This window comes from Macaca nemestrina, chromosome 16 (assembly GCF_043159975.1).
Source record: "Macaca nemestrina isolate mMacNem1 chromosome 16, mMacNem.hap1, whole genome shotgun sequence".
Lineage (NCBI taxonomy): Eukaryota > Metazoa > Chordata > Mammalia > Primates > Cercopithecidae > Macaca > Macaca nemestrina.
The window spans coordinates 66,069,430-66,094,523 of NC_092140.1; the positions used below are offsets into that span (position 1 = coordinate 66,069,430).

Genomic DNA, 25,094 nt, shown 5'->3' on the forward strand with positions numbered 1-25,094 from the left:
CCGCCCGTTTCCGCCTCCCAAAGTGCTAGGATTACAGGCTTGAGCCACCGCGCCCGGCCGTAAGAACTTTTTAAAGAGATACAATTCTTTAAGTTATGCTTTCTTCTTCCACATTAATTTTATCTTTAAACTAATATGGAATAATAATCTATAATTATTTAAATTAAAACTTCAGTAAATAACATTTTCTGTACTCGTATTTTGTTTAAAGCTTCAAGAAGAATTCAGACCCTAATCAGATATTTCAGTTTGTTTCACATAATAAAAACTATGACTTTCTTATCTTTGTGCAGACGGCAGGGATTTTTGTGTTTTATAGACTTACGTATTCCCTCACCTAGAACAGTGCCCGACACCTAAGAGATGTACTAGACACTTAATGAATATTTATTGAATAAATGAGTATTCTACACAAAAACACTTAAGATAGGATGACAACTTAAAAGACAGTAACAATTTGCCTATTACTTTCCAGAAGTACTGGCCAAGATGATGTGCATTGTATGTTAAGGTCTTAGAACTAACAATTACCTACACAATAATCATTTTTATAGTTGAAATAATAGCTGAACAATGATCATTTCCTGATACCAAGAAGTGGATACTATGAACTTTTAAAAAGAAAGTTTAGGTATCAACACACTCTAAAACACTTCTTAGGATATAAAAGTCTCAATAAAATTCAGGTCATGAATATTTATGGAAAATGAGGACCCAGCAATGTTTTCCCAGGTTTAGGAGAACAATTCAGAAGGAACAACACAAAAAGTTTGCCTGACCACCAGCACCAGGGTATTTTACAAGCTTCCAAATTGCCTGTGGCATCTCTTTGCTGGTTTCCTGGAATTAGTTTTAGAGTTTAAAGGAACCAATTTGGAAAGGGCCTGTGGAAAACAAAAGTAGCAGGTTTTCTTTGCCCCTAAAGTTTTCTCATACAGTGGTAGGAAATAGAAAATCTGTTTTTTTCCATATGTAATTTTACTAGTAAAACATGAGACTCCATAATGTTTCATTTACTTTGCTAAAATAAGAAAAATCCTACAATGTTAAAAGAACTCATTTTTTGAGATAAATAAGAGCATTTATGCAGTTAATAATGAGTATTTATCCAGTTAATACTTTCAGGGGCTAAGAGATATATTAAGCTGGTGGCCTCTATATTTCGAGGAGATATTATTATTATTAAATAATAACCCACATCTCATGTGTGTTAACTAGAAAGTTCACTGCAATAAAGACATCATACTAAGATAGAATATCTTAAGACAGCCAAAACAAACAAACAAACAAAAAATAACAGGTGAAATCTAGCTAGAACAAATAAATCACGGATGACAACAGAAGTTTAATGAATCATTTTGAAGAAAATTAGTATTTAATCATAATCAAAACACACATTTTGGCCATATAAATGTGTACTCAAAGACACCAACATTAACACTTTCAAAATATTTCAAAAATATACTCCCCAAGTGCGTATGTTCTAGAAGTAAAAATATATATCCACACGAAAAGGAGAAATAAATATTTGGCCTACTGACAAATTTAAGGCAAATAATTTCTAAATTTCATGAGAAAAACATTAACACTTACATTTAAAGTATTAACTTGATTTTTATTTTAATTTTCCATACAACAGGCTATTAACTTAGTCATCGAGTCACTTCAAATATCATGTTTTTTATTTAATGATTTATGCTTATACTTTTAAAAGACAATACAAGCAACTAATTTTCTACAAAGGCTTTTGGCTTATATGCAGGCTTTTCTGACTGTTTTTCTGCAAACTAGTTTAAAAAAATCTTCACTAAATGATCACTGCTACATTCAGGAAAACAGGAGTTTTCCAAAATCTTATGGCAATAACAAACATAAATCTTAATAAAAGATACCATTTCACAATAAAAAAAAAATTGTAGTGCACATATATAGTGCACAAGTTAAAAAATTAAAAATTCCACAATCCATAGTATAATTGTGCTAAGGCCTCTCTAACCATTCCCCTGCAGCTTTGCAGCCCTTTAATTTTTCTAGTATGATTTATCAGTTATAATTACCTTCTTATTGGTACAGTGAATGTTTCATTTTTTGATAATTTTGTACATTTTTGATTGACTTAAAACTTGTGATAGTTTCCTCTTCACCAAAATTTTTTAAAAGTACTCAAAGACCCCAACATTAATACTTTCAGGGGCTAAGAGAATTCTATACTAACTCCACATTACATGTACTGACAGCAACACAGACTATATTTCTTCAGAGTTTTTTGACATCTATGTGCACACAAATATTTTTTAAAATACAAATAGGTCGAGATATATTAAGCTGGTGGCCTCTATATTTCGAGGAGATATTTCTCTCAACTAAGTTAATTATTTATGCAGATAAAGAAGAAAGGCTGATCATGATGTGCATGATCCAGAGATGTTTGTTATAGTAACTTATGCAAATTCATAAAACATCAACAACCATTTGATTATAAAAGTATGAGAAAAGAAATACCAGACTCTCCAAAAGATTCAGTGATTCTATCCTGCTTCTTTCTGTAAAATATTTCAAATATTTTATAAAAGATTTTTAAGTTGATTGTAGAAAAAGAAAATAGGTTAATAAATGACATAATAAAAGATAAATATTCATAAATAAGTAGGAAGAATATGAAAGTATTGCTGTAATTCAGAACAGAATCATTAAATGAGCTGTGACACCTGATAAATTGATTTTCCAGCTAAGTTTATACAGACCTAAAATCAAGGATAAAGCAATGAGGACTCTTAAAGGAGAAATACGAAAAGTCACTGACTATAGAAAGAAAATGATCACTTCAGGACCAAACACCTCGCAATAGAAGAGCTACAGTGAGGAATAAGAAATGTGCTCATCAGCTATGGCCACCCTGGAACAGCAAAAGGAAGGAGAGAAGAAACCACATAAGAAAACTAAATTTTTCTTTAGGGAGAGAAGAATAAAATTAATCTCTTATTAAGTCTTCTAAAAAGTAAGAAGTAAATAACATAAGAATTGTATTTTGAATCTTTAACTGCTACGGCTAAAAACAACTGGGAACATAATAAATAGCAAACCAGGACTCAACTTCTAGAAATACAGATTCAATACATAATTACTTTCATCATCAAAACTAGATTAAAATGTGTGTATTAATGGAAAAGAGAATGAAAATAGCCATCATATGAGAACCTCTCGGAAGACTAAAAATATAGTTACACCAAGTTTCTCCAAGAAAACAAAGATGTAAATTAGATATTGATGATTTGGGGTTTTTAGGCAAAGAGCAATTAAAGTTTAGAGAATAAGAGTTAGGGAAACAATCTCTTAATTAAACTTTGAGCCATTAGTAATCTTATGTTGTAAAAGTTGAAATAATAAATTATCTAGAAAATAATTTCTCTAGAACAAAATGCCAAAAAATAAAGATCCATGGCCCAAAACATTATTACTACTATTAGAGTTTTTGGTTTTTTTGTTGCCATTTTATTTCTCTTTCTGGAAGGTAGAGAAGAGGTGCCACTGAAGATATGACAGAAAAATTTTAGAAGACCAAAACTAAAAGCAGTTCATGAGAAAACAATGTATCCTTCAATGATGAAAGCTACTGTCTGGATGATGTAATTTTCTAGAATATTTTGCTATTTTAGGAAAATGCCAACATATTTGTTGATATTGGCTTATAACAATAAATTTATTAATAGCTACTCACAAACTAAATGAAAGAATTACGAAAAACTTCACAGAGCTCATTCTAATACATCTTGTATTCTTGTTTCTGCCTAAATGTAAGAATCAATCTATATACAATCACATAAGTTCTTTCTAAAATGGACTCCATGAGGCCAGTAAGTTCTAAGTTACATCATCAAATTTATCACACAGCTTTGACATAACATTTGGTAACAAAACTAATCCAATAATTAGCAAACAGATAATTTATAGTTAACCTGTACATATATACATCAATATATATGCAGTAAATGCAGTGTAAAATTGTATATAACTTAAAAGTGTTTTTCTTAATTTCACCTGTAACTAAAATAATAAATGATACATGCATATCCAACAGAGATTTGAATTTGACAGCTGCTGGACATAATTTAGTAAAATTCAAAGTAACAAACTGGGAAAAAAACAAAATATGCATAAACACCCATTTCACACGTAGAAATTTTTGGCGAACATGTAAATAAGGGCACCTATTTCCAAAGCATAATACAACAAAACATTACACAAAAAAAGTAATTCCAATGCATTCATTTTTATTGTAGTTCAGTGTAAGCATTAAATTCAAATCTTACTTTAGGGGTAGCCAGTTATAAGTAAATTCAAAATATTATTCCACTTGCAAATTTTGTATGGCTATCTAATTCTTTAGAGCTATGTATTTTCTTCAAAATAGTTTATGCCTTTGTACAGAATATGTATCACGTACCCATGCCTCTGTCTGAACGGGCTTGATATTGCTCAGTAGCACCTCTTCATAGTTTCCGTAGTCAGTGAATTTAACAACTGCTGTCATACCCGAAGAATGGAGGGCTTCAACTTCTGCCCGGTAAAACTGAGGGGGCAAAAGGAGTTTTAAATATGACAATTGGTATTGTCTATAAAGGGCAATATTTGAGGGAAATGCAAATTCTTAAAGTGTTCCAATGTGTAATATTCTTTAGAAGGAAAACTTACCTTTGGAGCCCTTTGACTAACATTAGTAAGACAATTCTTTTTATTTTTTTGAGACAGGGTCTTGCTCTGTCACCCAGGCTGGAGTAAAGTAGCAAGATCTTGGCTCACTGCAACCTCCACCTCCCCAGCCCAAGCGATCCTCCCATTTCAACCTCCCAAGAAGCTGGGACTACAGACGTATGCCACCACACCTGGCTAATTTTTTGGTATTTTTCACAGAGATGGGGGTTTCACCATGTCGCCCAGGCTGGTCTCAAACTCCTGAGCTCAAGCAATGTGCCTGCCTTGGCCTCCCACAGTACTGGGACAAAAGGCGTGAGCCACTGTGCCCAGCCAACAATTCTTTATACTAATCAGAATATATAACTATAGAGTAATTTATTTTAAAAACAGAAATATCTGACTAAAAAAAAAAAAAAAATTGCAAAAAAGGCGGCTCATTGTTTCAGTCATCACAAGTGGCTGGAATGAAGTAGGAATGTCAGGTAAGAAGCTAAGCCCATCACTTAAATCCAGTATTTATAGGATTAAAGACATTGCAAGTCCAGAGACTTACCAGTTTCCTTAGTGTTAGCAGGCTCTAAGAACTGATGCATATTTACAAACTCACAAGGAACTGCTTTACTTAATAACTACAATTGTTTATCTACTTATTTATTTATCTTTATTTCTAGAGACAAGTTCTCACTCTGTTGCCCAGGCTGGAATGCAGTGGTATGATCACAGCTCACTGCAACCTCAACCTCCTGGGCTTAAGTTGTCCTCTTGCTGCAGCCTCCTGAGTAGCTGGGTCTATAGGTGCATACAACCATGCCTGGCTAATTTTTAAAAATTTTCAGAGACAGGGTATTGCTAGGTTGCCCAAGCTGGTCTCAAACTCTTGGCCTCAAGTGATCCTCTCTACCTGGCCTCCCAAAGTGTTGGGATTACAAGCATAAGCCACTGTGTCTGGCCAATAACTACAATTTTAAAATTTATCTGTTAAATTAACTGGGAATAGGTCATCTGATTGCAGTAATCTTTCAGTACAGATCATGCCATCCAGGCCCCAAATTGTAGGTCTGAATATTGCTTAACTACAATTTTAAAATTTATCTGTTAAATAACTAATATATAGCTCTATTTATCTGTTAAATTAACTGGGAATAAATCATCTGATTGGAGTAATCTTTCAGTACAGATCATCCCTTTCAGGACACAAATTGTAGGTCTGAATGTTGCTTAGTAAATGTGAAATGGAAACAAAGAACAAATTGCTGTTAATGTTTTCTTCAAGTTAAGGTATTTGAATGCTCTATTATAGTATAACACTATCTACTCTAATAGTATCGCTCTTTTTTTTTTTTTTTTTTTGAGATGGAGTCTTCCTTCCTCTGCCGTCCAGGCTGGAGCGCAGTGGTGCAATCTCGGCTCACTGCAACCTCCGCCTCCTGAGTTCTAATGATTCTCCCGCCTCAGGCTCCCAAGTAGCTGGGATTACAGGCACGTGCTACCACGCCTGGCTAAGTTTTGTATTTTAGTAAAGACAGGGTTTTACCATGTTGGCCAGGCTGGTCTCGAACACCTGACCTCAGGTGATCTGCCCGCCTCTGCCTTCCAAAGTACTGGGATTACAGACATGAGCCACCGCACCCAGCCAATAATAGTATCTCTTAAGAGGTTCGCTAGAATTAGAAAATACTAAAGGCAACAAAAATTCATTTTTTTCTCATCCTTCTAAAAAATGAGTTACCCTCAAAATAGTTGGTTTTTGACTATTATATTTAATATTACAAAGGTAGTTAGTGAATTCATGGTGTTTCCTTTTCAGGTCTGAATGTTAGCAAGTTTAGAGACATGATGCTGTAATTTTCCTCATCTTAGAGTTCTTGTTATACCTTCTGATCTCTCCCCTCTTCCTTTATTTCTTAGCCCCATACTTTTGTGTTCTGTAAATTGTTCTGAGTTGCCAAATTATGCCAGTTCAGGTAAATTAAACAAACATGTTAATTTAAGATATAGCATGAATCATGCTATATCTTAGCATGACTAAGATATATGTATTTTTGACTTATGATATTTTCAACTCATGATGGGTTTATTGGGATATATATCCAATAAAAAGGCTAAAATCTATATTTATTCTACAAGTGAAGACTTTAACTAGAAGGAATGACATGGTCTAAGACCAGGATCACAGTAGTGGCAATACTGGTGACAAATTTAAAGGGAATAAAGCTTCAGGCAAGGAAATCAATATGGAGGTTGTTGTAATGTTCCAGTTGAGGAAAAAATAGCTGAACTAGTTTAGCAGTCTAAAGGAAGAAGAACTTCCCGGAAATTTCCATATTCTCCTATGGAAATGAAGCTAGAGTCACTTACCAAGCCTTTCAAACATTTTGAACATTTCTTGGTGAATTCCAATCTCTTACTTCTGCTCTTGTCAAGGTCACCAATAACCCCACATTATCCAACACAGAAAACACTTTTCCATCCTCATCTTAACCTCTCACGGGAGCATCAGATATAGTGACTATTATTTCTAAGGTAGCTATTGTTGGCTCAATAAACACTGATTTCCAAGTACTTCACTTTTTCTTGCCTCCACCATGAAGGAGAAATAGCTAAATATAATGAATCTCCCACTACTCAAAACAAATAGTTCCTGAATTTTGGAAAGTAAGTGGTCTGAGTTGGAAGAATAAGAATCTGGATAGTGAAGACCACCTGCATCTGTGTTTCAAGCCTTCCTAATAGCCAGGAAGTGGCCATATGAAATAGTTCCAAATCTGCTGGTATTCCTGGGAATACCAGGCTTTTGCTTTTCCAGAGAAAAAGAAAAGACACACAGTGCTGTCTCCTCCTTTCTTTTCAGGCTTAAGTAAAGATGTGACAGAGATGCTGTTTCTAAACAATCATCATCCCACTCACACAAAAACCTTAAAAGCCTAGGCCATCTAGCTGTTTCACTCTGTACTCCTTATTCTATCATCAGGCAACATCTAACACTCTGCTTATACATCTAACACTCTGCTTATACCTCATTATTTAATGAACACAAGAAGGCCTGGTTCTTGACCCCAAATCCTATAGCATCCTTAATAAAGGATCCACCCAAATCCCTAGTGTGAATTTCAATTCCTTGAAATCTTCAGTTACCTTTACTTATACCATTCCCTTTAGCCACATACTCTCATAGGCACACCCTTACTGTATCAACTGCAACCTATAAAATATTTATTTTGGACTGGTGCGGTGGCTCACATCTATAATCCCAGCACTTTGAGAGGCCGAGGCGGGTGGATCACCTGAGGTCAGGAGTTTGAAAACAGCCTGGCCAACATGGTGAAACCCTGTCTCTACTAAAAAAAATACAAAAAATTAGCTCAGCATGGTGGTGCTTGCCTGTAGTCCCAGCTACTCCGGAGGCTGAGGCAGGAGAATTGCTTGAGCCTGGGAGGTGGAGGTTGCAGTGAGCTGACATCATGCCATTGCACTCCAGCCTGGGCAACAAGAGTGAAACTCCATCTCAAACAAACAAAAAATTATTTAGAATATTTTTCCTCTTTTGAGTTACTTCTCACATCCTCCCAGACCTTTTGCTCTGTAACTCCCTTACATACATTTTTATTACCTTGCTATTGTCTTCATCCCCTCACCATCCTACTTTCATCATATATAAGTGCTCTCTCCACAATTAACTAACAGAGTTAACAAATAATTATGAAGTCCCTATACTGTGAAAGAAGCAAGACTACAGACGAAAACCAGATAGACAGAGTCCAGCCTTCAAGGAACTTAATATCATGGTAGTGCAAAGAGATACCAATTCAAGAACCAAAACAAAAAATATTTACAAATTGTGATAAATTTTAAAAAGTGATTAAGGCACTGATTAAGAGAATAATGTAAGTAGAAGTATGGGGCAGGTCAAAGAAGGCTTCTTCTAGGAGGTGAGGTTTGAGCCAAGCCCTCAAGGATGAGAAGACTAGCTGACAGAAGAGCAGGTTGGGCAGAAGGAAAAAAAATGTGCCAAGTCCCCTTCTCTCTGATGGTCTCTCTGTCCCTTTCCCTTTCCTGTTCTCACTGTGCCGGTCTTCTAACTCTTGGCTAGGCTTTTACTTGACCCACTGTACTCTTTCTTGCCCTCATCTTCTGTCTTTCCTTCCTTCTTTCCCCTACAATTTCTCTCTTTCCCTTAAGCCACCATATAATATAAAACTAAAAATTGGTTTAATAATTTTTACACTTGATCTTAGCCAAAAGGCTGAGAAGCGATGGTTTAATAATTTTTAAATCATTACAAGATAAATAATTAACTTACATGTTAACTTTTTTAAAAAGTAGGCTGAATGTGTACTATTTTCTTTCACTGAAAATCTGCAGAATTTCATTTTGTGCCACTCCACTGATTTTCTTCCTTGTGAATCAGCGTAATTTTACCAGAGTGAAAAGCAAACATATGTAATTCAGCTGATGATAAGTAAAATAAAGTTCAACTTCACATAATTACTTCTACAATATTTTTCTGGCACGTAAGCTAAAGCCAAACTGAACTTAACCAAATCTTATGGGACAGATTGTCCCTAGGCATCCATAAAAATATTAAATATTTTGTTTATCCTTCATATATCTATAAATCTGTTCAAAGATTTTAAACAGGTACGATAGTAGGAAAAAACTCATAGTTCCAAAGTGACAGCTTCTAGAAAGTCCCGCTAGAATGTAACATTTAGTAATATTAGTGTATAGTATCTTTAAAGCATCCATACCTTGTTGTCCTCCCAATAAAGTGCAAAACATTCATCTCCAGGTTTCCACATTTTTGCATACTCCATAGGAATAGATGATTCTAGTATTTTTTCTGGCTTAATTGGCCCAGTTCTTCTTTTGGGCCCACTACTGTAAAATACTTTATCATCATAGGGTATAGTTGTGACAGGTCCTGCTGGCTTAATAGGTCCTATTCGTCTTCCTTTCAGTGGCATTTCTACTTCTCCATTTGGAACACCAATGAAACTATTACTTCGAACTGGATTCTGATTATCAGTATTTACATTAAAATGTTTTTCAATTTTTATACCACTGAAAGCTTCATTATTTATTGTTTGTGATTTCCTGTCATAAAAATAATCAGAAATAGATGTTTGGTTTTCTCTTTTTCCACGTTTTTGATTATTATAGTCTACACATTCTTGAGGAAGTGGATTTTCTTTTGCCTCTGCAAAGCAGGGACCTTTTCCTGATCTGCTTTGCATAGAGTTATCTCTTTTTTTAAAAGCACCATCACTATGCTGAGAACCTAAAGGATATGAAGTATCTTTAGTTCTGTCATATCTAGAATACGGTCTATCACATTTGATTCTGTCTTCGGCCCATACTTCAGATGCTGAAGAAGTACTTGGTCTTTCAGAACCTCTATTTCGAGGTAATCCACTGCCTTCTAAAACTGACTTTGAATTTGGGGAGTCTCTTTGAAAACGAGGCGGTTTTTCATTTCTTGGCTGCCTGGTATCATTTCTAGGAGGATGTCTCAGATGATTATTATCTTTTACTCCATTTTGCTCAGTATTTGACGATCTGTATTGTCCCTGATGAAGCTGCTGTGGCTGTGATTTAGGTTCTGAAAGGTAAAAGTATACCATATGCAAATTAAGATGAAGACTCTGCATTAATAATTATTTCAAAATGCTTTATTCTATTAATACAAAATTATCAAACTACTATTCTAAAATCTTCTTCCATCTTCCTACATCATTATCTTACTCCTTCTCTGCTTCCTTGGAGTCCTGCATTTCTAATGTACAGTTTTCTTAGTCAGCAACATTAATAAAGTAAAGTAGTAAAATGGACCACAGAAAAATGGTGGATAATCCAAATTCTTATAATACAGCTACCTACATATGCTATTCTGGTAAATCATCTCCTAAAACATTAATGAAACAGATCTGCAAATTGCTAACTCAGAAACGGCTATGAAACTGCACAAGTACAACCCTGATCAACTCCTTCTGAATGCCACTCTAATTTAGAAATATATAGCTATTATTATCAGTCATGTTCTAGCCTTAGCAAAAATGTTTCTTTTCAAATCTTTCTGGATCTGGGAATTGCTACGTGTTTATGTTACAAACAGATATCCTACTATAAAAAAAGAGTTTATGTTACACATAGATATCCTACTATACAAAAGAGTTAATTTTCTTGATCTGTCAAAGTAATTAAGAGTAGGGACTACTTGGAAATACAGAAAAGTGTCAAAAGTGGAAATACCAAAAAAGTGTCAGAAACATTACTAAGCATAACAGTGCCTATAATGTCCAAGAAGTAACATGATAAATATATATAGATAATTTTTGATGGCTATATTTCACATAGTGATTTTTATTCTGTTTCAGTTTGTACCATGTCACTTATACTTTCTTCCTCCATAATTTCACTTAGCATGTCTATAACATACCAAACATACCAAACATACTCATTGGTCTTTGGTGTATGTGTCTTGTTTCTCTCATCATACATCATAATCAACATGCAGCTGTAATTATTCTTATATTTCCCCAGGGTTACAACTTTTCCAATGAGAGCCTCCACTGACATCTTGGGTGAGACTGTTCCCTCTGTTGCAAGGAAATTAACTACAAGAAAATTAACTTCATTGACCTACAGATACAAAATGCCAAAAGGACCCTCCCCCAGCATCCCCAGGCATGCTGACTGTCAAAACTTTCCCCAAAACATTTCCAAACAGCCACCGGAGGCCAAAAGGTATCTGGTAGATTGTTTAAAACAACAGGAATAAACGTTTAAAGGTTACTGAGTGACAAAACAGGTCACGATTAAAGATCAAAGCTCAAAGTGGTCAGGTCAGGCATGGTGGCTCACACCTGTAATCCAAGCACTTTGGAAGGCTGAGGCAGGTGTATCGCTTGAGGCCAGGAGTTTGAGACCACCCTGGGCAACATGGCAAGACCCTGTCTCTACTAAAAATACAAAAATTAACCAGGTGTGGTGGTGCACACCTGCAATCCCAGCTACCCAGGAAGCTGAGGCAAGAGAATCGCTTGAACCTGGGAGATGGAGGTTGCAGTGAGATGAGATTGTGCCACTGCTCTCTGGCCTGGGTGACACAGCAAGACTCTATCTCAAAAAAAAAAAAAAAAAAAAAAAAAAAAGACTCAAAGTGGTCCAAAAAAACCCATTCTCAACCGAACCAATGGAAGCTAGAAGTCAAAAGGCTATAAATACCTTTAAAATTATGGAATATTTTCTAAGGAAAATATTAATCCAGTCAAACCACCCCTTAATTGTGACAAAGAATGAAGATTTTTCTAAGATACAACATTTCAAATATTAGCCAAGGCCATAAGAGAGATCTTTAAAAAAAGAAAAAAACACTTTCCCTCAAGAATATCTGCCTAATAAACATAATATAATGTCTTATTTTAACAAAAGCAGTCAATATTAAATTTTTCTTTAGAGAGAAGAAAAATGATCACTTTTAGTTTCTGCTGGCATTGTTTACTGTTCAGAAGTAAAGATTCCAGGAAGAACAGCAGTGACCAAAATCAGGACCCAAATGAGCACTTTCAGCAGAAGGCATGTATTGGCTTTTGTTCCAGACATTTTTAGAGAATAAAAGCAGCAGTTGCCTCCTGTTGATTATCTGCTATGTATTAGATAGACCACACTAGCATTTTATATACATTATCAATAGTCCCCAAGATAGTTTTATGATATAGGTGTTATGAGGCTTAACAGAGAGAGTAAAGTAAGGTCCCTTGTATAGTACATTGAATAAATAAGTATTTGGGGAGTAAGCTTTTCAGATCTGCTGTTTAGGGATCCATTTTTTCTTATATTATTCCAGTGAGGGCCCCTAATATCTATGATAATCAGGAGGTAGGGAAAAAATTAAGTCATGATGAGAGTAACTAAGTATCCTGGACTACAGATGAAGGATGAATAATGATGTATACAGAATGAAAGTTCAACCAGGCTTGGCAGATGTGGCAGAACTTGATTTCAATTCTTCTAAAAGAAAAATATAAAAAATTTCCTAATCTACAATTTAGAATTAAGGGGTACTATGGGTCTATGGAACTATACTGGAGAACTATATTAATAGGAAAATATAAGATCTTTTCACTTTGTTCCAGATCCAATCTACTTAAAGAATTTCTAATTTTTTATTATTGGTTTTACTAACAATTAACACTTTCATTTATGTACTCAAGCACTCTCATGCACCAACCTTCTTACAGCAAAAGTACTATCCTAGAAAAGAGAATGACAAATTCCTGAAGAGCTTATTATTTAACAAATAAACAAGCTTAGGAAACTGCTGATAGTAAAGAGGAAAAATCATTACACTTAGTACTTAAAATATTATTTTCAGTTACTGAACTGACGATGATGTACATTAGACTATAGAATAAAACTAGTAATTTTGTTAATAATGAACGTATTTCATTTCCATTACTATGCTGAGATAACATAGTGAGAGTAAAATTTACAAAGAAAATTATTTTTTAAAAATAAGAATTCCTGGCCAGGCGCAGTGGCTTACCCCTGTAATCCCAGCACTTTGGGAGGCCAAAGCAGGTGTATCACCTGAGGTCAGGAGTTCCAAACCAGCCTGGTCAACATGGTGAAACCCTGTCTCTACTAAAAATGAAAAAAGTAGCCAGGCTTGGTGGCCTGGCTCTGTAATCCCAGCTACTCGGGAGGGTGAAGTGGGAGAATTGTTTGAACCTGGGAGGTGGAAGCTGCAGTGAGCCGAGATCGCACCACTGAACTCCAGCCTGGGCCACAGAGTGAGATCCCGTCTCAAAAAAAAAAAAGGCCGGGCATGGTGGCTCACGCCTGTAATCCCAGCACTTTGGGAGGTGGAGGCGGGCGGATCACGAGGTCGGGAGATCGAGACCATCCTGGCTAACAGAGTGAAACCCCGTCTCTACTAAAAATACAAAAAAATTAGCCGGGCGTGGTGGTGGGCACCTATAGTCCCAGCTACTAGGGAGGTTGAGGCAAGAGAATGGCGTGAACCCAGGAGGCGGAGCTTGCAGTAAGCGGAGATTGCGCCACTGCACTCCAGCCTGCGCCACAGAGCGAGACTCCGTCTCAAAAAAAAGAATTTCCTTAATACAGTAAAATAAACTCACAGAGGTAGAAAGTGAAAATTGTGGGGGGTTTTTTGTTTGTTTTGTTTTGTTTTGTTTGGAGACAAAGTCTTGCTCTGTTGCCCAGGCTGGAGTGCAGTGTCGTGATCTGGCTCACTGCAGCCTCCGCCTCCCAGGTTCAAGTGATTCTCCTGACTCAGCCTCCCGAGTACCTGGGATTACAGGCACCTGCCACGACGTCTGGATAAGTTTTGTATTTTTAGTAGAGACGGGGTTTCACCATGTTGGCCAGACTGGTCTCGAACTCTTGACCTCATTATCTACCTGCCTAGGCCTCCCAAAGTGCTGGGATTACAGGTGTGAGCCACTGTGCCCAGCCGAAAATTGTGTTTTTAAAAGAAGATAGTTTTCATATATATCCATTTCATTGAAAATGAAATACTTAAGAAGTCATTCTTGGATTTCCAATCATTCTTGGATTCATCATCCATTCCTGGATTTCCTTAAGCCCAATACTTTTTATCTTAGGTTAGTTAAATCATAAAGTCATATATAAAGTCAGTATTTTGAAACTGAGCTCATCTATTAAACACATAATAAATATACTCGATTATTAAATTGTGGGAGAAGCAATCTTCCTTCCTCCCTCCCTCCCTCCCTTCTTTCCTTCCTGCTTGCCTGCCTGCCTGCCTGCCTTCTCTCTCTCTCTCTCTCTCTCTCTTTCTTTCTTGAGATGGAGCCTCACTCTGTCACCCAGGCTGGAGTACAGTGGTACAATCTTGGTCAGTGCAACCTCCGCCTCCCGGGTTCAAGCAATTCTCCTGCCTCAGCCTCCCAAGTAGCTGGGACTACAGGTGCAGACCACCACGCCTGGCTAATTTTTGTATTTTTAGTAGAGACTGGGTTTCACCATGTTGGCCAGGCTGGTCTCGAACTCCGGACCTCAGGTGATCCACCTGCCTCGGTCTCCCTAAGTGCTGTGATTACCGTGAGCCCCGTGCTCAGCCAGAAAAGCAATTTTAAATAAACTAAGGAATATATCCCAAATCAACTGAAAAGGCAGCTCCTTGGTTCCCTGGTCAGAATCTAATTGTTCTCGTCTACCCTTTTTAAGAAGACATCATAATTCTAAACTACATTAGATAGCAAGGGGCAGCACAGGTCAGGTCTGCAATCACTCTAATAAATATATTAATATAGTTTTCTGTACAGACAGCAGAGTAAAATGCATCACATTTTTTTTTAATCAGCCTAAAGGTGAAAAAAAAAGCACAGGTAGAAATGGGTAACATTTAACATTAAATAGCAGAAAAAAGAAAAGATTAGCAAAAAAAAAAAAATGATAGAAAAATGTATTACAGGACCAGCGTTGTGGCTCATGCCTGTAATCCCAGCACTTTAGGATGCCAAGGTGGGTGGATCACTTGAGGTCAGGAGTTCAAGACTAGTCTGGCCAACATGGTGAAACCCCATCTCTACTAAAAATACAAAAATTAGCTGAGCATAGTGGTGTACACCTGTAGTCCCGGCTACTCGGGAGGCTGAGGCAGGACAATTGCTTGAACCTGGGAAGTGGAAGCTGCAGTGAGCAGAGATGGTGCCGCTGCACTCTAGCCCGGGAGACAGTGCCAGACTCTGCCTCAAAAATAAATAAAAACTAAACGAATAATTAAGAATTAACTTATTAATTGTCACAAATCATTTAAGTCTGTATATAAGTATGTACTAAATTAATCAGGCATCTTAAAATATTAACACTTTTTTTTGCAGAATATTCTCCAGCAGCAGCTGTACCTGCATTCTATAGTAGAAAATCAGGTAGAATTTGTTTCCCAAGGCTAATCCTCATTTTATTCTGATACACCTACCTGAAGAAATGCCTTAATATTTATTAAGATCCTACTATACGCCTGACTCTATGTTAAAGGTCTTTTGCCTACATCATTTCATGTAATCTTCACAACCATCCTAAAAGGGCAGTATTATCATTTTTATTTTGCAAGTGAAGAAATAAAGGAATGTGACTCGACTAAAGGCTTGTGGTAGAAAATGCTGAAGCCAGAATTAAACTGAAATCTAACTGAAGCTAAAACCCAGGATTTTTCCATTATACCAAGCTGCCGGGGCGGGGGGGGGGGGAACCCAGAATGTAACAAACAACATGTTAGCTTCAATTTTATCACCTGTATCTGTTCATTTCTGGTGAGATGTAGAAATCACAAAGGCTCTTTCACAATCCCTGATTGGGCTGAAAAATACATTTGGACACTAGGACTGCCAGAATCCCGACCTAAAATTAATAATCTCTTTCCATTAATGCAGAAAAACCTAAACTTCTATTGAAAATTGGATTGGTATTTAGAGCTCACAAACTGGCACTTAGAAATAGCAAAAGAAAGACTACATAGCTTTTTATCATAGGGGTGCCACTTACTAATTCTGTAACCTTAGGCAAAATATTTAACTTTTCTGAGCCTCATCTTTAAGATGGGGTAATAATAGAGCATACCTCGGAGGATTAACATATGTAAAGTACTTAGAACAGTATCTGGCTTTAATAAGCACCCAATAAATGTTAGCTGTCATTATTAGCATTAAAATTCAGCAAATAAACTTAATTGATGACACATCAGGAAAGACCAAAAATCAGAAAATAAGGTGCTTCCCTATTTATACATTCCCACTACCACCAACTCCCATTTTTAGCTAAGATCTTTAGCTTGCTTTAGTTTTCTTGTTTATTTGTTTTTATTTGATTCTTAATGAAAACAGGGCAGGAAGAATGCTTTAATAAAAACTTCTTTATTGTCATATTATGAAAGTCATATTACAGAGAAAATTCAGATACATCAGAAAATCAAAATCATACTCTAATACTGTTTTTCACTTCAAATATAGTATATCTATAAACGTTCTCCATATAAAAATTTTCTCTACATCCTTTAATTTTTTCTATATTAAAAATGCTAAGAAATATTTAAAAAGAAAAAAAATACTCTTGATCCTATCACTAGAAAAATGTGTACAAGAAAGTTCCACCTTCTGCTTAATCCAATCCCACTTCCAGATACAGTAATTATTCACAGTTTCGCAGGTTACTCTCTTTTATATAATTCATACACATTCTTTTTTTTTTGAAACCGAGTTTCACTCTTGTTGCCCAGGCTGGAAGTGCAATGGTGCAATCTCTGCTCACGGTAACCTACACCTCCCAGGTTCAAGTGATTCTCCTGCCTCAGACTCCTGAGTGGCTGGGATTACAGGCATGTGCCACCATGCCTGGCCATTTTTTTGTATTTTTAGTAGAGACAGGGTTTCTCCATGTTGGTCAGGCTGGTCTCCAACTCCTGACCTCAGGTGACCTGCCTGCCTCGGCCTCCCAAAGTGCTGGGATTATTGGCGTAAGCCACCACGCCCAACCCATACACTTTCTTTTTTAACAAAAAAAGTAGACTCATGCTATATCTCATGGGCTACAATTCAGTTTTAAAATGAACAGTATCTCATGGGCATCTTTTCAGTTTAGTGACTACAGGTATCTCATTCATTTCAGTATTACATTTTTTTAAGAAAAGGCTGCTTTAAATATTTTTTACATAGTTACTATGTTGAGAGTAGGGTGTGAGTCTTGCTCAGCATTGTTTTCTCCAGTGCTTAGCTACGATAGAATCAGGCAAATAAGTGGTACTCAGTAAATATTTGCTGAAAGAAAGACAGAATTACTGAAAACACTGGGAATGAAATAAGCCTCCAAGTTCAAAATTGCTACCTGTTTAACACCGTTATCTGGGCTTAGCTAAGGCTGCAAGATTGAAATAGAAAATGTACTCCTTTACTTTTCCTCCTTTAAGAGAAGTATGCATCAAAGCACATTAGGGTAGATTTAGATTGAGTTCAAATGATCAGAGAAAAAGACTCCACAATAGACCAAAAGTAAGCTTATAAAAGGCATCTCTGATTTTCACTAGAGAACACTGAGCTTGAGGCCAAATAAACTGCTTCTCTAGTTTTGCAGTAATGCACCTTTGACAAAGTCACAAAGAACCCGTTTCCTTATTTGTAAAATGTGAGTAATGATTCTTATCACAGGATTATGGCAATGATTCATTTTGAGAATATATATAAAACTGCTTTCTCCTGGGTCCAAACAAAGTGTTTGGAATTAGACTGACTACTGGAATTAAATTCCAGTCCTACCACTGAGCAGCTGTGTGACCCTTATAAAACTGGGATGATGCTACTTACCTCTTTCCTTCACTGATACTCATCATAGTTACTGAGCATTGACTGCTGGTGGCATTGTCTACGCTCTCCTAGTCACTCTATATGAAAGCAGTAGGTAAGACACATTGCCCTCTATCCTGTGAAGCTTAGTTATAATGGGCAGAGGTAGACAACAAATAGGTACAAAGAACAAATAATGTGGCTTAAAGCTGTAATAAAATCTATGAAAGAAATCGACTTATGAAAAAACAAGGAGTGGGGAGTACAGCAATGTAGAGGGAAAACGTCTCTGAAGAAATGGTGTTTACATGAGCCCTAATGAGAGGAAATGCAAGGAAAGTAGGGATGAGTCGTCCAAGAGGAGAGAACAACACATACAAAGATCCTGGGCTAGAAACCTGCTTAAATTCTAAGTAAAGCCATAATCAACATTAATTATTAATTTCAAAGGAAAAATTATTGTATATTCCAATATCATAAAGTTGATGTCCATTATGCTAAATAAAAACATCAGAGCTCAGAAAAACTGATCACAAGAATTAACATTAGTTTTAATTTGGCATGGAATTTTTCTTTCAATTATAATTTGTACAATTATTCAAATATATACAGTTGTTTTCCTGTTCTCATTAAAATCTTTATAGATACGACACATATTAAACTGAAGACTAAGCTCAAAATAAGCATACTTAAGATGCCCAATGTTCAAAGAACTAACTTTTTGGTGTTTCAAAGCCCCTTTAAAAAAAAAAACAGAGAAAAGCCAATTTTTAAAAAGTTAGTATAAAGCATAAGACTACTGCTGTTATAAATGAACAAATAATGAGAATTCTGAGAAAAAGTGCCACACACATCAACAATACAACTGCAAAGATTGCCCGGTTTAGTTCCATCTAAAAGCCCAAGCTAGCCCCTACAAATACAAAAAAGAAAAAAATGTCCAGTTTAGTAAAATTTCTCACATAATTAAAAAACCAAATAAGCTTACCTCAGAGTACAGTTATAACATCCCTATTTCACAGATAAGGAAGCTGAAGAGGCTTGACAAGCTTACACAGCTAGCACAGCGTAGAGCTGGGATTAACTGAGTAGATTCCAGACCCCAGTATTAACCTCCCTCTTAAACCTCAATAAAGTTACCATTATACTACTAGCATTAAATCATTAATAACCATGAGTTATTTTCAGTATTTCATCATGAAACTCAGGTTAGGATTACTATAAAAACATTTTTCTGCCAGGGTTAAAGAAAGTACTAATGGACAAATTGATCCATTAAATGAAAATACATGAATCTGAGTAATTCAGCTACTTGGGTAAAGTCAGATGTGGCTCTCTTGTTGATAAACAGGTATTTATATACGAGGCACTAGACTTGTGGGTCAAAAACCATTTAGAAATAACAACCTTATGTTATTTTTGCTTTAATTCAAATATTAATATACAAGCTCATTTCCTTATCTGTCAAATGGAAATAATATATACTTTGCATTTGCAGACAATAAAATGAATTAACAGTATGCAAAGCACCTAGCATAGTCCCTGGCACATAGCAGATGCTCAATAAATGACACTTATTATTTTATCTTATGGTTAATAAATGTGTAAGTGAACGGACAATTAAATGAGGAGGAAGAAAATAACAGCAAAAATGAAAAAGAGGCTCATGTGTTCTAGTATTCTAAGAAAAGCTATATCCATCTTCTACAGATCCAAGTACCAAAAAAGTAATATTATCATATGCGAAGAAATTAAATTAATTTAAAACAATGTAGATTTAATATGAAAACCCTACAATAGAGGAAACTTCTTCAGTTTACTAATGCTCAATTAGATAAAACATTTAATATTTCAAAAATTCAGAGTATATTAGGATCATTCAAATTTAGAAATGCCCCTAATAATATTCTAATAAAACTGTGGGCTAAAAGGAACCTACACAGTCTCTTTTTATGGTATTTTACAGAGACTAGTTCTGAAAAATTAGGTCCTTTGGGTTTGGCTCTTAGTAAAGTCTGGAGATGTTTGTAGCTTAGTGCTGGATACATTATTAGTCTAAGAAAACATCCATGTATATAATGCACTAAGCATAATTTAAGGTTCATAAAATATGAAGCCTAGAACTCACACATACCTAGGCAATTAAATATGACATTGAAATTATTAACTACCTTTTTACATGTATTTACAAAGTTAAAATACTATAATGACTTAAAAAGCAACACACCAATGGCAGGACAAGGTTTTTTCACTCACCAGTGTTTTTTTCTAAATCACAATTCTAGGTGAGGCCAATTTTTAGGGATTTTTCCCCAATACTACAATTACGTAACAAACCATTACTCAAACTTAGTGGCATAAAAGAACATTCACTTTATTATGCTCACAGATCCTGTGGGCCAGGAATTCAGAAAAGGCACAGTGAGGACAGTGTGTCCCTCTTGGATGTGGAGCCTCCAGTGTTAAGATGCACAGCTTGAGAGGGGCTCAACAGCCAGCACCAGAACTACCTAAACATTCATGTACCACACAGGTCCAGGGCCAGGGCTGGGAGCATTTAAAGACTAGGACTGAGCACTGGAGACAGCCTCTCCATGAAGCTTGGGTGCCTCACTGCATGGCTGTCTCAGAAGAGGCAGCAGTGTAGTATATTTTCACTTCCCACCTGGTACTGTGCCTACCATCTTAAACTACCTGCCTGGCCTTGTTACTCTGACAAAAAGTGTCATGCTGTCAGAATGCAAGTAAATCCAGAGTCTGCAATGTCCTAACAACATAAACCAGAACATTTCAAACGTACTGTAGTGAAAGACCAGGGTTTTTGTTTTAGCTGCTGGTTCTGGTTTTAATTTCCAATCTGCCGCTGACTGTTACTTTTGTAAAATGCAGTAACAAATGTTTAGGTACGATCAAATTGCTAAAGGAGTTTCTAAACGCTCTCAATTTCAGCACTTAATCTGTACTTGTTTGCTGACTAGATACTAAGTGGCTCTGGCACAGACTATTAACTATTAAAGGTAACAAGTTGTCCACAAATAGAATTGGAAATAATTAATTCAAGTTAAGCTTAAAATACTATCTAAAAATTTGGGGTACATTTGTACTTCAAAAAGAATGGAATGGTAAAAAGGAATCCGCTTTACAGGAAGAAAAAGTCAAGGGCTGGGAAGCCCATAGAGATGGCTAGGAATAGAAAGAAAGTGATAGGCTGTGGGTAGATAGCTATACATTTCTTCTGCTTTCGGCTGTGCTGGCAGTTGATGACTTTACTCACATAGCAACCATTTATCCCTGGTTTCCAAACAGGCACTCTACCATAGATTTCCATCAATATGCAGTAATGCTGTTTGATGCAATAAGATATAAATATACATTATAGTCAATACATAGATGATTCTTGAGGAAATCCCTAACAATAACATCTAGCCTAATATATACATATTTTCTCTATTATCATTATATTACATTCCCTTTGTGAGGTCCCTGTTCTTCAGTCTTCAAAGTTCAAGCAGTAAATCTACAAGGCAAACTATCCAAAGAGCCCTGAAACTTGAATTAAAAAAAAAAAAAAAGCAAAAACAAAGCCAAAAAGACACCTTCCGTGAACTATCCAAGACCTGCAACTTGATGTGAAGTACACATCAACCATTAATGTTAGCCTTATATCTGCTAATATCTAAACAGATTATTTACATCTATATCCTGTTAACCAATATAAATACTAATTTTCACAAAATCCACAGAAAATAAGAGTAATGGAACACCATAAAAACAATATATATAGTATAGTCTGAATTTTATCCTGCCAATGAGAAGAGTCAATGGAGCATTTTAAGCCAGCAGGAAGTGTGATCAAATTTGTGCTTTGAAAGGTCACTGATCACAATATGGAGAATGGGATAAGGTTCTGCAAAAAACAGTGAAAGTCTGATGAAAGCCTTGATGAAGGCCTGAAGTAGGGCAATGAAGGTGGAGATGATACATGATGAGTGGAGGATGCTGTTGCATCTGCTGCTGTTGCTGATGCCAAGCACTATGCTTAGCACTTCATATACATTATCTAAGTTGATCTTCCCAATGATCCTGTAGCCCTACAATAGGTGCTGTCACTACTTCTCCATTTCCTGATGAGAAAATTAAGGTTAATAGTTCTCTATCTCACCCAAAGACATACAACTAGTATTCAAGAGCTGTAAGTTTAGTGGTGAAATTAGTTGTATGTATCTGCTCCAGTACCCTGTCCTTTTCATTTGGTAACAGAAAACAATGTAATCCAACCTCACTTTGTTCCGAATATTTTATAAATGTCAACTAGAATTATGTTTTATTCCAAGTTAAAGATATAACAAAAAGTCAATGCTGAGAAAAATTTCTAAGAAAAGTAAATGTGATAATCAATTATTTCTAATGAAACTTTAAAAAATCAGAATATATATATTTTTTCCAACCAGCCTGACAAATTACTGTCCAGAATCTGATATGATATAACAAGTCCATCCAAGCCAAGGCTTACTCCACTAAATTCTGACTTCTAGGGGTACTAAAACGAAACAAAATACTCAGATAGCTTATGCTGATATAAAACATAGAAGCAAGAAAGATTTGTTTATGCAACTGTATTAGAAAAACAAACCTTTTAAACCCTAAATATATGCAAACCACTGAATCACAATTACTTCTTGGTAATGTCAATTTGAGTCTATAACAGACTCAAATAATGATGCTGCTAATATGAACATAAATAAGATCTTAACTCTCTTCATTAGCTGTCTATAATGCATGTAACCATTAAACATTAAGATGTTATCCTGAAACACTGTCTAGATTTATTTTAGAAAAATATCCAACATTTTCTCCCATCAATGAAGAGTTAATTTTAGAACAAGAGATTTACAGAAAATAACCAAATTTTCCACCAAAGGGGAGATTCAACTTAATAAAAGTAAAAATTTACTCTGGGCTTTAACTCCAATTAAAAATACATGCTATCTTAAAATGAGCTCAAAAACAATTCAGTAGCTTGCCTCAACTGTTTGTTTGTTTGTTTGTTTGTTTGTTTGTTCTACAATATACCCCAGCTCACCTAAGAATACTGGCACTTAGTAGTGTGAGAAGGTCAACAAGAGAAAGTAACACAACGATCCCTGCTAAAGATACCTGAGGGCAACCAACACACAGCTTTCCCACCAATCCTGTTATCTTCATCATACCTATGAAGACACAGCCAGGAGAATATAAGAAAGAGCTACAAGCACTATAATCTTCCATATATGTATATGCGTGTGTGTGTGTGTGTGTGTGTGTGTGTGTATCACTTTATTGTCTAGCTATTGGTACTTATGTGTGTTATCATGAATGTCTTCTGTGTGATGCCAACATCATCAAAGAGAGTTTAGGGTCAGAAAAGCTGCTAGTAATGGTACAATCAGGTCCTGGTAAGGTAAACCTTTAAAACAATCAAATAGCAAACCAAACAGTGTTTTCAAGTATGCCTGATTATTTACTAGCCATTCAAAACAACTGGTAGGTCTTATTTTGGCAATAAAACTTTGAAATAAAAGACTAAATATTATTACAGGTTACATATATACCAGATCAAATCTGATTACTGTTTTCAAAATAACTTCTGCTAAGCACTTACACTTTGTTCAGTATTGCTTTGTTTTACATTAAGTAAATGATGAAATCCTTTGAAAGTAAGCATTCCTATACTCCTTTAGTTTATGATTTCTTCTGTCTCACACACTAGACAGTGAGCATCTTTGGGACAAGAGCTACAAAATCAGTCTACTTCCCTGAGTTTTCTGAATGAGGTATTTTAAATACTAAATAAAATACAGCATTTATTGAATGAATAATTCCCCACAACACATACAACTATTGCCTGTTTTCAATCTCAATCCCATCTTACCCTATTTTCCATTTTGCAGACAAGAAATTTTTTCTTAAAGCACCAAAATAAACCTCATGGCTCTTATGCCAAAAACCCTGTAATGCCTTTGTATCACATTTGGACAGAATTAAAACTCCTTAGGACAAAATCCTTGTAATCTGGCTCTAGCCTGCCAATTCCAATTCTCTCCTCACAGCACTGCCTCTACCATATGTTCCCAGGCACAGGAAACTGGTGCTCTGATGCCTCCACACCTGTATACATAGTGCTCCCTCTACTTGGACTGCCCCAACACTTCTCCTCAGTCTTGGCTAGATGCCATCTCCCCTAAGAAGCCTTCTGCTCATTTCCTGAATCAGTCAGTGTGTCCTCCCCACACAGTACATCTAGGAGAGATTAAAAATTTTGCTTCCTGGATGTAGTGTGATGGGTCCCGAACAAGGTTACTAAACCTTGAAGGCAAGACTGTGAGTCAAGGTCATGGTGCTCATCCAAGGAGCAGGTGTCCCTGAGAACCCAAACATAAATTTTCCAAACTTTTATGATGTGTTTTCCCTTTAAAACTGAATGCTTTTAACAGCAACTAGGTCACATCTTGAATGCTTTGCTGCTTAGAAATTTCTTCTGCCAGATACCCTAAATCAACTCTCTCAAGTTTAAAGTTCCACAAATCACTAGGGCAGGGGCAAAAGGTTGCCGGTCTCTTTGCTAAAACATAACAAGGGTCACCTTTGCTCCAGTTCCCAACAAATTCCTCATCTCCATCTGAGATCACCTCAGCCTGGATTTCATTGTCCCTATCATTATCAGCATTTTGTTCAAAGCCATTCAACAAGTCTCTAGGGTGTTCCAAACTTTCCCCCATTTTCCTGTCTTCTTCTAAGCCCTCCAAACCATTCCAACCTCTGCCTGTTACCCAGTTCCAAAGTCACTTCCACATTTTTGGGTTATCTTTTCTGTAGTGCCCTACTCTATTGATACCTATTTACTATATTAGTTCATTTTCCTGCTGCTGATAAAGACATACCTGAGACTGGGTAATTTATACAGGAAAAGGGTTTATTGGACTTAACAGTTCCATGTGACTGGGGAAGCCCACAATCATGGCAGAAGGCAAGGAGAAGCAAGTCACATCTTACGTGGATGGCAGCAGGCAAAGAGAGAGCTTATTCAGGGAAATTCCA

General features: G+C 36.1%; 1 protein-coding gene and 1 pseudogene across 9 annotated transcripts in view; both read right to left on the reverse strand.

Moving 5' to 3' along the window:
- The window catches only part of LOC105485571 (tudor domain containing 3), a 198,852-nt gene that overhangs the window by 35,630 nt on the left and 138,128 nt on the right, over positions 1-25,094 (reverse strand). For all 9 annotated transcript variants that reach the window (XM_011747926.3, XM_071081261.1, XM_011747924.3 and 6 more), the window contains 2 exons: positions 9,444-10,294; positions 4,445-4,570 (listed from right to left, as the gene is read on the reverse strand). In XM_011747926.3, the coding sequence (XP_011746228.2) occupies positions 4,445-4,570; positions 9,444-10,294 (977 nt within the window). The remainder of the gene's footprint in view (positions 1-4,444; positions 4,571-9,443; positions 10,295-25,094) is intronic.
- Positions 8,880-8,950, reverse strand: LOC112427396 (U2 spliceosomal RNA; annotated as a pseudogene).